Source organism: Conger conger, chromosome 10, assembly GCF_963514075.1.
Source record: "Conger conger chromosome 10, fConCon1.1, whole genome shotgun sequence".
Lineage (NCBI taxonomy): Eukaryota > Metazoa > Chordata > Actinopteri > Anguilliformes > Congridae > Conger > Conger conger.
This window is the reverse complement of record NC_083769.1, coordinates 17,697,025-17,710,515: the sequence shown is the minus strand read 5'-3', so window position 1 is coordinate 17,710,515 and position 13,491 is coordinate 17,697,025. Positions and strand designations below refer to the sequence as shown.

Sequence of the window (13,491 nt, the reverse complement as noted above, 5' to 3'; positions counted from 1 at the left end):
GTGTGCGAGCACTTGTTAGGTTCGGGTGTGTTATTTGACAGGTGTATATGTTTTCTTGATTAAGCATTACTGTCTGTGGTTATGTGGACAGTGCAGACTGTATTGTATTTGGACAATTTCAGTTTTTTTGGCTCTACTCATGCACTTGAAATGAACAACTGAATTATGAGGTTTAAATACAGATGGTCACCTTTAATTTGAGGGTCTTTACATCGTTATTGGGTGACCTGTGTCGGAATTACATCCCTTTTCATACATAGTCCCTCCATTTTAGGGGACAAAAGTAATTGGACAGTTGGATTCTCAATTGTTTCTTATTCTCGTAAGGGGTATTGAATCGCTTCCTTGGTGCAGGCGTCAGAAAGCTCTCAGTATCTAGTTTTGATTCTAATTTTTGATCGAGTTGATTTTGGTAAGTCTATTGTTCAGCCGATGTCTCTGCCTGTTTCTTTGTTATTTCTCAACCTCATAAATTATTACGGACTGCACTGTATGTTTGCTCTATCTGTGAGTATAGATGTGTCTGTATTTGAACCACCAGGGCTATAACAGGCCCAAGGCCTACATTGCAGCGCAGGGTCCTCTCAAATCCACCTTTGAGGACTTCTGGAGGATGATCTGGGAGCAGAACACGGGCATCATCGTCATGATCACCAACCTGGTGGAGAAAGGGAGGGTGCGTACCCCGGCCATACATGTACCTGCACACACACACACACACACACACGTTGGGCTGGAGCATGAGACGGAATACTTAACGGGTGTCTTTGATTGTGTTTGTCAGAGAAAAAGAAAAACAAACGCTGCTTGGCTTAGAAATAACATGTCCATTTCAGTTGACACTTTGTAGCATGTCGTCGAGGGCCGCAATAACAACAAGGAATTAATAGTTAGCAGGCCCTCACCTGTTCTTTATTCCTCTCTGACAGAGGAAGTGTGACCAGTACTGGCCTTCGGAGAGCAGCGAGGAGTACGGCAACATCGTGGTGAACCTGAAGAGCACCAAAGTGCACGCCTGCTACACCCTCCGCCGCTTTCTCATACGGAACACCAAAGTAAAAAAGGTCACCAAGCCCTCCTTCACTTGGGTCATCGGCGTGATAAACCCACTCTTCCTCTCGTCTGCGTGTGAACTTTACTCGTTACTGCTCATCGCTGTGTAATTTACGTGCTCATCGGCATGCGGTCTGTATTGGCTATCTGTGCCTTTTTAAAAATCAGACTCAGTGAACACTGCTTACTTATAGTTTGTTGGTTCTTAGTTATAGCTACTGTTAAACTTACACTGAGGGGAGGCTGCTTTCTGTTTATGTACAGTTGTTATGGTTACCACAGTACACACAGCATCCATAGTCTTAAATCTCTTTTTTTATGATGGTCTTCACCTTATGACTGATCATTGCATTTACACTTCTTTACACTCGCGCGTTAAATGGGTGACACTGCCAACCATTTACCATTTATACACATTTTATCACACTTATTGTCTTATTAGCACCTTTTTTAAATGTTCTTGTCTCTTTTTGGTGTTCCATGTACGTTAACTCCATTCACCCTCTCATCTGTATGTTAACTCTATTCACCCTCTCATCTGTGTGTTAACTCTATTCACCCTCTCATCTGTGTGTTCACTCTATTCACCCTCTCATCTGTGTGTTCACTCTATTCACCCTCTCATCTCTGTGTTAACCCTATTCACCCTCTCATGTCTGTGTTAACTCTATTCACCCTCTCATCTGTGTGATAAAGCTCTTCACGCTTGTGTCTCTCTCTCATTTCAGGGTCAGAAGGGGACCCCAAAAGGGCGTCAGAACGAGCGCACAGTGCTGCAGTACCACTACACCCAGTGGCCCGACATGGGCGTGCCGGAGTACACGCTACCCGTCCTCACCTTCGTCAGCCGGTCCTCCTCCGCCCGGACCCCGAACATGGGCCCTGTTCTGGTCCACTGCAGGTGAGTCAGCCACGCGCCCAACTTGCTCACTCTGCCCCTCAGCTGGACAGTCCTTGGGGTCCGAAAGCAAAAGTCCTGACTCGTGTTTCTTCCACCTGTGAACTCCAGCCAGCTGATTTGGTTCTGCCTGCTGGCTGGCTACTTGTGCTAATGAGAAAATCCAGGTGATTTTGAATACAGTCCTGGGTAGGACTTTTACTGTCTGAACCTGGATTTTCCTCCTCTGCCCTCTGCAGACACTAGACCAGAGATGTGCACGGAGAGCTAATTTCAGGATTGTACTGTATGCCTATTTCTGCTATCAAATAATGAATTATCCTGTCTTCTATCTGGTAAAGTCTTAAGCTACGGCTGGACATGTACTTTTGGCAAAAACATTTTCTGCACCCGTGGTCTAGACATTGCTAGAGACAAAAATTGTCTTAGTGTTCAAAAACTAGGAAGAACTAAGCAGCCAATTCATATTCAGATGAATTAGTCTTAGTGCGGTTTGAAATTGTATTTAATTTGTATGGAGTCATTTTTGTCTAAATGTAACACCTATACTGTAGTTGTAGTTTTATGTGAATGTAGTGGATAATTAGCTGTGATCTGTAATTTATGTTGAGTTTGAATAACACATTTGCATTGGAGGGCTGTCTGGATGAAGTGTGATTCTGTAGGAATCTGTTATTTCTGTTATTATTAGTCTTGAGAAGACATGCTGTTGTCTCAGCCTCTGCAGTCGCAGAATCTTTAGGTTATGTTCGTGCTACAGCCTTTCACTCCTGAGGCTTTTGACATGATGCAACCTAGAGGCCTAGTTGTATCACCTCTCTCTTCCAACTTGCATATTAATACACAAATCTTTGCGTAACCTTTTTTTTTTTACAGCTAGTTTAATATGCCAGGCTGTAATATGCCCAACTATTTTAATTATTTGCTCAGATAAGATTCCTCATTAGCTCCCTATTAAAATGTAGCCCGTGTTTAACTACAGACACCGGGCCAGCTAGCGAAGGATGGGATTCTCCTTTACAGTTTGGTTCCCCCTGAGATTTGCTCCCAACGGGGAGTCTGTTCTCTCCGGTGTTTCAGGGCTTTTTTCTTCCCACTGGGGAGTTTTATTTTTTACCTCACTTGAAGTGCCTGGGGAACATCGCTGAGGGCGTCCAAGAGCACCAAAGGATGAAAGTACCAGGCGGAGTGGAGGTGTTTATTGTGCTCAGGAGAGAAGAGCCGCTGGCACAGAGGTCACTGGGTTTCTCCGCTGCCTTCTCAAATATACTCAAAAGTTACAGGAAAATTTTAATACATTAAACTGTATTAACAATGAGAATACGAAGGCATAAATCTCAGTGTTAACCCTCTATAGTACAGTGTTGCCAGTTGCCACATATCCTTTCCCTTCATTTCCTCGCTTTTCAGAAGAAACTACAACATATTGCATTGTTGGAATTAAAAGGGCAGGCCTTTAGGTAGCCAATGATGTGCTGTTTTTAAGTTGCATGACATTTGAATTTCAATGCAGGCCTCCCTTTCCCATGGTCACCATGTCATGGCAGATGTATGTCCGAGTGCACAAGTTTCAGTACAAAAAAAGATTTTGGTGCATTTTTTCTCCATAAAGATTTGTTTCCTCCATTTTTGGTAAACTAAATAGATGTCGTTTACACATCAACTAGCAGAAAATATGAATGTTGCTCTATGGCAACTCTGTACCACAATGGAATTTTCCCAATGCGTACCATAGAAGGTAAAGATAATCAGCGACCTCGGTGGGAGGTAAATACTCACAGACCACAAGTCTGACCTACAATCGACTGTTAACTATTCATGTCTGTTTCGGAAAATACAAGAGGATTACATAATGGCAAGCTGTAAAACATGATAATAACAAGGCAAGAAAAAATAACAAGATAAAAATACAAAACATATCCGTTGTGAACAATGTAACAACAAAATAGGAATGCACTCAGTATAACTGTAATTAATCATGGCCACAGTAGTCAGGCCGTTGGCAGAAGTTCTAGAGAGTTCCGGGGGCAGGAGCCAAGAAATTATTTGAAGAGGTGAGTTTTCAGTCTATGCCGGAAGGTGGGAAGTGTCTCTGTTGTTGTAACTGATATGGGTAGGTCATTCCAAAACCGGGTGGCCAGGACGGATACCAGGCGTGACCTGGAAGTGTGTGAAAGCATCTCTGACATCCTAACTGTCATGTCTCCTGAGCTGTGTGTCTACCATTGTCTGTTCCAGCGCGGGGGTGGGCAGAACAGGGACGTACATGGTGATTGACAGCATGCTGCAGCAGATAAAGGACAAAAGCTCTGTCAATGTCCTGGGTTTCCTCAAACACATCCGCACTCAGCGCAACTACCTGGTCCAGACCGAGGTATGACCGCGTTCAAAAACACATCCGCACTCAGCGCAACTACCTGGTCCAGACCAAGGTATGACCGCATTCAAAAACACAGACAGCACTCTCTGGAAAAACCAAACTATGAAAATGTTATTAATGAATGTGTGAATCACGCAAACCTTTGTTTTGGCAGTTGCTTTCCTCTGCAAACATGCAGAAAATACATTTTCATAGTTTGGTTTTCCCAGAGAGTGCTGTCCGTGTTTTTTCTCCATTATATCATTATATGCGATTCAGCACCCAATTATCGAGCAAATTGAGCACGTTTCATTCTCCTTGACTACATTCTTGTCACAACATTGGTGTGAGCCAGAACAATGTGCATACCTGTCGATCCATGGGATGACATATAGCATATTTTGTACACACTGTGTGGAATATAATATAAGAAAGAGCCTATTTTACAAATCCTAAATATATTATTATTGTAATAAATATATGACGGTATCAATTTTGTTATGACATTGACCCAGTGTATGCTGTTCTTGGTATTAAGACAGCTTGTGCTTTGGCTCTGTTTTTTTCTGAGCCAACAAGGATTTGTCAGATACTTCCTCCTACCCTTTTCAGCCAAAAACGAACTGACTAACTAAGACGTCAAACTCAAAGCTATGTTTTCTGTCATGTCCAATTCCATATTGCAGGAGCAGTACATTTTTATCCATGATGCCTTGCTGGAAGCCATTCTGGGCAAAGAGACAGAGATCCCCGCTTGCCAGTTCCACAGCTACGTCAACAGTATTCTAATGCCAGGCCTTGGGGGCAAGACAGGCTTGGAAAAGCAGTTTAAGGTTAGGCTGGGCCAATGTTTTGTCATGTTTTATGTTTGCTGTTTTTTTTATTTTTATTGACATCATCTTATTTCTCTAGTTTGTGTTGTTTCAAATCCCCTCTTAGTTTAAAGCAGGGATGTCAACTCTCGTCTCTTCCTTTCTCTCAACAGCCAATTTAGGTCATGTATTAGGTCAAAATAATTTAATAATAATAAGTAATTAAGTAAGTAAGTAATGTAATCAAGGGTACCTTTAATATGTCTTACATATGTATAAAAGGGCCACAGCAGACTCTGTTTAAGGTATGAATGTTTGTGTGCCTTTGCTCTGGTGCTTGAAGTACTACAGTAAATATGGAAAAATGTAAATAAGTGGTACCTTCCTCACTCCACTACCTGTTAATCGCATGCACAGCATGCCCAATGTTGTGACTCAAACCCCTGTGGGGCTTTACAAAACAAGTACTGTATTTAACCACAGTTTGAAATGCCTCCTCGTTGTAATATTTCCTGGATTGAGTGTGCTTTGACAATACAACTTTTTTTTTTGTATTTGGATTATGTTAGATCTTCAGTGTGTGTGTGTGTGTGTGTGTGTGTGTGTGTGTGTGTGTGTCTCCTAGCCCTTTTCCTCTACAATAGACTATAAAATACATATGTTGGCTTTTTTGTTTCGGCCAAGGCTGGCCTGTGGAGGGGTCATGTGACATCATACACAGTGGCTTCCCAATGCAGTCTGACTTTGCCCTTATGTTTGATACCGAGCATATGCATTTTTCAGCAGGCTCCGAGAGACATCTGAAAAGCACAGATCATTTGAGCTCATCTGAGACTGACCTTTCCGACCAGGATTCTCTGCATTAAGCCTGGGCGCAGTCTAAAATGTCAGCACACACAGAAATAACAGGGACTATTTACACACATATTCTTTAGCGCACAACCTTTGGTTTTCTCTCATCTGGAAAAAAAATATGCACAGAAGCTTCTTTTTTTTTTTCCCGATTGATCTCCAAGTCCCTGCTTTGGTCCCCTTGCATTGATTAATATGGGCAGCAGGAAGTATAGTGTTTGCCTCTGTGGATGAGGTTCGCATGTGTGAGGTTCAGGGCACTTTAAAACTTTAAAACGGTCTGTAAATCCATTCTGAACCCTTAAGTTTGGGGAATAATACCGAGGTCACATCATTGTTTGCAGTGGGTAAATTGTCTTTGCGGTAGACTAAACAATTTTAAGTGAAACAATAGCAGTGGGGTGAATCGGTCAAAGGTAAGGCCCTCCGTTAAGTGTGTGCTTTTTTTCCCCTCATGCAGCTGGTGACGCAGTGCAACGGCAGATTCGTTGAGTGTTTCAGTGCGCAGAAAGAGTTCAACAAGGAGAAGAACCGCAATTCCTCTGTTGTGCCCTGTAAGTGAACGCACTAAGCAATAAACACTGTAGTGGTGTCATACTGCTGCACTTCATACATGTGGGGTTTAACTGTGAGCTACAGTACGTTTAAGTACTTTTATGATAAAAACTTTAAGTAAAACGACAAGGGAGCAAGCAGCATCCTTTTGTTTCAGAAGCGACTACAGTTGTACCGTTTCATAATCAGGTCGCATGGAAAGCAACGGTAGGCTATATAGCTGTTCTGAAATGTCTCCATCTGATACATTGGCCTGCCAAGAGCAGTTTGCTTTCCTTGTCATGATCTCAAATCACCCATATAATAATTAAATCAATTTAATAACTTTTGTCTAGTCATGTTGGCTTCATTATTATTTTATTATATTTCTATATAATTAAAATATAGTGTCATAAAAATTGATATATATTTTTAATATTTTATTTACTTTCAGTTTTGAGTTCCAAATATATGTTTTTAGGTTTTTAAACTTTTAAACCCAAATTTCCTCTCGCGAGTGACTTTTTGCAATGTTTTGTATGTTATTTATTGAATAAATATAGAACCATTACTGAACATTTGAGAAAAATGTATTGGTCTCCCCGACACCTCTGCCCACAGCACAAACTCAGAGTTCCTCGATCCTCGATAACCCGCCATCCACGATGTTGTAGTGAAAAAATACTTTTTAAAATGTGAATATTGGGTCAATAAGAACCTTGCCATGCAGCGTATGATGTGTTTAAATACAATGGACCACTGAGGATGGATCAAGCTAAGCTTTCTTGTCTTTCCCTCCCAGCGGAGCGAGCCAGGGTAGGTCTGGCACCCCTACCTGGAACAAAAGGAACGGATTACATCAATGCTTCTTACATAATGGTAAAGATCTGCTGCCCTTTCCCCTGCTAGCAGCTGTTGACCGTCAACAACTGGGTCCCAGACAGCCAGATCTCTACACACTCTGACCCACTGTAGCATTGACTCTAGTAGTGTTACTGTAGGTGTTCCCGGAATACATCAGCTTAGACACTGGTCAGATTCTGGCCAGCTTGTGGAACTGAGACGTACTCTTACTCTTGCTGTTCAACCAATTCCCTGTATCTTCTGGTTTAGGTTTGAGTTTTCCACATTCATTGAGTTGATGTAATTGATCACATGTTGGTTATATCTGAAAAAGTGGGTGGGTTTTTTTTGCTCTGAAGTGCTGTCACCAGGCTGAGGGTGGAGAGGTATTTGCCTGTCATACGAGAATATTAGCTATCTAATGTGACATTGTGCAGGGAAAAACTAATCCACTATGTTCCACTAGGACACGCAGTGATTTGACCTTCTAGTTTACCGTACAATGGAGACAATAGAGGATAGATACTGAGAGAACTCTAAAGGTTAGAAGCGTTAAGGAATGCAGAAGTACATTTGAGCTGATGTGACAGGGTGACCTCTGAGCATCTCTGACTTGACCACCACACAGGGTTACTACAGGAGTAATGAGTTCATCGTTACACAGCACCCCTTGCCCCACACAACAAAGGACTTCTGGCGGATGATCTGGGACCACAATGCACAGATTATTGTCATGCTCCCAGACAACCAGAGCTTGGTGAGTGCATGGAAGCCATGACTTCAGGCTTCCCCTTTCATTCCTGAAAATGTGCTTTCCATGTAACGGAATAGGAATAAACCATCTCGGCCTCTGCAGGTTTCTGAAAATAAAGCAGGACAGATTGGTGGTCCCAAGGTAAAACTGAGGGGTTTAACCTGACTTGAATTGTTTATTTCACTTATACCATGATTATTTGCAACAGCTATAATTATACACTCAATTACAATTTTGTTGAGTACAGTTTATTCCTAAAACGACTATTGCTAACTAAAGTGCTGTACAATTAATACACAAGCAAAACAGAGGAAAAAATTTTCAAACAAACATTTTGACAACAAAATTAGTCTTATAGTGGTGCTGTTATCTTGTTACTTTTTGCCATGATTTTCATGGTAAACAGAATGCACCACTGAAATAGAATAATCTTGAGCAGTTGTCACTTTCACTGGAACCACTTCATAGCCATCTGTTATGCAATTTTTCAGTGCTGGGTATAGCAATATAATCGATACTCTCTCAACCAGAAATTAGTACCTTGTCAAACCACAGTAAACAGTTTTTATAGCTTGGTCTGTAATCCAAGGTATATCCCCTGCACCTTGTGCATGAACACTCCAGTGACACTTCTGCTATTGTTGATTATTAAAATATAAACAATATTGGACATGTTGAGTCTGTATCCTACCACGGCTGCTTCCTGTCTTCCCACCTAAGGAGTTTTCCTTGGCACTAGTTTGTGGGGTTTTAGGCAGTAGTGATACATATCTGCTGTGATACATATAGCTAGAGATGTTTTCTGAAATGCAAAATTAAAATAAAAAGATTTGATTTGAGCAATCCTGTTTGATCAATATGCATGAGCATTTGCATGTGCTTACTGTGACCCTGTTTTAACAGTTTAGGATTCAGGATTTAAACGTTGTTTGTTTGTAACGTGTAAGTGGCGAAGGTGGCTGAGATTGTGGGGCGGGCCCGTGTTTCCGCAGGCAGAGGACGAGTTTGTCTACTGGCCGAGCCGAGAGGAGGCCATGAACTGTGAAGCCTTCACTGTCACGCTAATCAGCAAGGACCGACTGTGCCTCTCCAATGAGGAGCAGATTGTTATCCATGACTTCATCCTGGAGGCCACTCAGGTTGCTACTCTACTCTGGCCCCCAATCACTGTCATTAGATTTTAATTATTGTCCTTTTCCTTGTTCCTTCTCCTGCTCCTAGCTCTATCTGTCTAGAAAAAGACTCAACCTTTGGGGTTCCCCTAGTTTTTGAGTAGCCTGTGACACTGAGAATGAAGAATAAATTTGAGGAAAATAGTTAGTGTAAAAGAAAAGGCATACTCTGCATCCATGATAGTTAGTGACCTGGTCCGCAATCACTAACCACCCCCCGGCCAGTCCACAATCTCGCTGAGAGCTACAGAAAGGCTTGAGCTGTGCCTGCAGATAGGGCTACTATATTGCATTTAATGTAGAGTATATGTAATTAATACAGAAGATGCTCTTTTCCTGAGGTTTCATAGTCAGAGAATGCAAGTACATTTTCCACAGCCTGAGAAACGGTCCAGACCTGCATGGCTATTGACATTCCCAGACTGACGAACATGTGCAACATTATTCAGAGGTCAATGCATGTGATGCATCCCCTTTCGCCTCAGGATGATTACGTGCTGGAGGTGCGTCACTTCCAGTGCCCGAAATGGCCCAACCCGGATGGTCCAATCAGCAGCACTTTCGAACTCATCAACGTGATCAAGGAGGAGGCCCTGACACGCGATGGGCCAACCATAGTCCATGACGAGTGAGTGCCCACCTCCGTGATGTATCCCAGGATTTTATGGACAAAAATATGTAGAAATGTTCATCCATAATACAAAATGGCTCCCAAATGTTAAAATGGAGCTACAGGCCAAGCATGCAAATGTATCTAAATCCATGGGTGCTTTGCTCAGGTTTGGAGCAGTTTAACCTGGGTTATATTTCCTGACATGGGTGCTTTCCTCAGGTTTGGGGCAGTTTAATCTGGGTTATATTTCCTGACATGGGTGCTTTCCGCAGGTTTGGGGCAGTTTCTGCTGGAATGCTGTGTGCTCTCACCACCCTGTCTCAGCAGCTGGAGAGTGAAAGCGTGGTGGACGTTTATCAGGTGGCCAAAATGATCAACCTCATGCGGCCTGGAGTTTTCACGGACATTGTGAGTGTGAGAGAACCAACAGGCCTACGGCGTGATGGGTTCTATGGGTCCTTCAAAGCAATTCATGATAGTGCTGTGAAATTGGGGGATCATGTGTAAAAAATGATGTAAGTTCGTACATGGTATAAAGGTGCTTTTTAATGAAAGCTGAAACTTTTGTGCAATACAGAGCCAAATCAGGCATTGAGGGGGTCATACTGCACCCCCAATTATAAAGCGGTTTTATATCTGAAAACCTATGACATGTAGGATACATTCATGATGTGGGTGTTTCACCTCAGTTTTGTTTTTTTTAGAGAGAGGTTATCCCTTTTTGAGTTGAACTCCATTCCCTGCTAACCATTCATTTCTGCTCTTTCAGGAGCAGTACCAGTACCTTTATAAAGCTATGCTCAGCCTGGTCAGCACCAAGGAAACTGGGATGGGCCTGATGTCTTCAGACAGAAACGGTGCGGTGGTCATCACAGACGAGTCAGACCCAGCAGAAAGCATGGAGTCGCTGGTCTGAAGATGTCCGCGGCGCAGAGAGGCACTTACATTTATTAAACAAAAACAAAGGACAAGGGCAGACTTTTTTCAAGGCCTTTTTTGCCAGACACTTGCTTAAATGAATAACCTGATTACTTTTTTACACTGATAAAAAGTTTTTGATATTTATTTTTGCCATTTTTCTTTTGTTTTGTTTTTTGTCTTAATGTTATCCTACTGAGCGTTTGCACCTCTGTTTGAAGTTCACACAAAGAAGCAAGGAGAGCAGTTCTTTCTAGTTTGCACTATATCGCCAGTGTTACTGCCTAAAGATGATTCAGTTGGTGATGTCAATCATCAAGCCCTGCGTCATCCTGCAGTGTGGCTCCGCCCCTTTTTTTCCTTGGTCTGACTGTGAATGGGAAACCCCACGGTCCACCTGCAGCTCGCTGTGTGGAGGAAGACTATGGATGAAGATTTTGAAGCAGTTCACGTCATTTCTTTACCACTCCTGCCCCCAGTGCACCATGCGTTGAATTGCCAAGTCGTGGTGCAGATTTGTTCGATATACCATTCTCTGAACTGGACACCATGCGTTGATCTTACAAATCCGCCATGCTAATTTATATAATAACACCCTAAAGCAATAGGGTTCTCACCTTGCATTCTAATCATATATCATTTAACATAATCTCTCTGATTTATTTGTAAGTTAATTCCATATTTAAATTTTTATATGTGGTATACAGCTACTGTGAACTTGAATTATTTTCCCTGAGATTTATATTGATTTTTAATATATGTATATATATATAAATATATACACACACATACAAATATATGCTTACTCATGTTAACATGTCGTTTAGTATAAGTGTTTGCCGTTGCCGAAGCCCTTTCCAGAATTGGTCCAATGCTTTGACACACAACCTTGATTACATTTACTATATGTTGATTTCCTGTTTCCTGTCTGCCTTGTCTAGACTGATCCTATGGTCTTTCTGTTGCATAGTTTCCGCTGCTACCTGCCAATGATGGAATAGTCAATATATGGTAACCAAGAGAACTGCCATTGTCCTGTACAATGTCACGTGTATTTGGATAAACTCTGTATCTTTGAAAAAAAAGGTTAATTGGCATTTTCATAGATCACGTTCTAAAATTCTTACTGCAATTATCATTCTCCTTTTTGAGTGTTTATCTTATATATTCAATATGGTCAAGAAAATGGTGCACTTCTACCGTCACACAGTAAAGTGTGTAATGTGTTAGTTCAACTCCAACAGTCTACACTGGATAGATATTACTCTTATCAGTGTATAATGTACTCTCATCCCAGTTGATTTTACTCTGAAGATTTGTGTGCAAGTGTCATTGATTTTTGATGGACAGTGTATTTCAAGGATTTGTAAAAACAATGTGGCAGGCTGACCTTTAGTTGTGATTTATTTCATACACAAAGTTCAAATTTAGTGTATGCCTTTTCTCCTAAAATCCTTGGCAACATTTCCTTTTTTGTAATTACACAAAGCAGTTATCCAAAAATGATGCTAGTCAAAGCACATAATATTATACTGTAACTTCAACATTGCCTTGTTTTTCTCTCTATCTTCCTCTAACACAGACTATCGCTGGATAAGGTCATTTAGGGACAGACTGAGGAAGTACAGCCTTGATTGAAAAAAGTAAACTATTCAGCACAAACACCTTGGTACAATACGATTGTCATCCTTGAATACCACAACAAACAAATTGGGGGAAATGTAATTTAGCAGTTTTACCAAAGATATACACTTGTTTCAGTGAGGAAAGGAGAGCTTATTTTTTTTAATGTATCTGTGTTCGCATTGATTCAGCGGCTGATTGAAAGGCGTTCACAGGGAACACGCAATGTCAAAGTGATGCTGTTACGTCATAATGTTGCCGCAACATTACAGCAATGAGAATGTTCGCATTTTCTGGGATGGAAATTTCAGATGTGTTTTCAGAATCTATGTTTCCTGACAGAAATTTGATTGGGTTAGTGTGTTTTATGCATACTGTATAAACTACTGCAAATATCCCTGCATCTGCTTTCATGCTTAATGTTATTTTGTAGGTATTTTAACAATTTTAGTACAACTTAAATATTAATTAGAGCTTACCACATCTGTTACTCTGTCAGCATTTCCTTTGATGATTAAGGAAACCACTTATTCTTCATTTACAGCTGTCCACAACAACAGCTAGGCTGTACACATGGGTATTTTTTAACCCAGTCTTATCAATATCATGTTAGGGTTTATCTGAAATGAAGGACTCCCCTTCACTTTTTTCTCACAGAAGGACATTCTCAATGTCTGAAAATGACTCTTAAATAAATGAAGAGAGATATTTCATTAATGTTTGGTTTATTTCTTCTCCTCAGTGGGAGATTGTTCAATAAAGTCACAGTTCTCCAACATTTGGGGTTATGGCTTTTTATCATTTGTCTCATACATTTATTTCTCATGGAAAATGTTTTTATGCTTTTTTTGACAGTGTGTTTTATTGTCGGTTCGGTACCACAGTTGCATAACTTCTTTCTTTATATTCCATTTATAATGCTAGTGCTTATCATGGATTTGAAATAAAGTACCTAATTTGTTGCTTTAATAACCATCTTCTCAAAACTTTGTATCTGTGGTATATAATCATAGATTTTATATTTTCATATAAAGCTATTTTGTTTCTATTTTCAACTATT

At 41.0% G+C, this 13,491-nt stretch overlaps 1 protein-coding gene across 1 annotated transcript in view; it reads left to right on the top strand.

The window, feature by feature from the left end:
• Positions 1–13,209, top strand: part of LOC133138811 (receptor-type tyrosine-protein phosphatase gamma-like) — a 291,164-nt gene extending 277,955 nt beyond the window's left edge. Inside the window, exons 18-29 of the mRNA XM_061257886.1 lie at positions 542–676; positions 930–1,064; positions 1,782–1,954; positions 4,190–4,325; positions 4,997–5,143; positions 6,435–6,528; positions 7,311–7,387; positions 7,980–8,108; positions 9,098–9,244; positions 9,763–9,905; positions 10,163–10,298; positions 10,660–13,209. Coding sequence (XP_061113870.1) covers positions 542–676; positions 930–1,064; positions 1,782–1,954; positions 4,190–4,325; positions 4,997–5,143; positions 6,435–6,528; positions 7,311–7,387; positions 7,980–8,108; positions 9,098–9,244; positions 9,763–9,905; positions 10,163–10,298; positions 10,660–10,806 — 1,599 coding nt within the window. The 3' untranslated portion in view covers positions 10,807–13,209. The remainder of the gene's footprint in view (positions 1–541; positions 677–929; positions 1,065–1,781; positions 1,955–4,189; positions 4,326–4,996; positions 5,144–6,434; positions 6,529–7,310; positions 7,388–7,979; positions 8,109–9,097; positions 9,245–9,762; positions 9,906–10,162; positions 10,299–10,659) is intronic.
• The last annotated feature ends 282 nt before the right edge of the window (positions 13,210–13,491 follow it).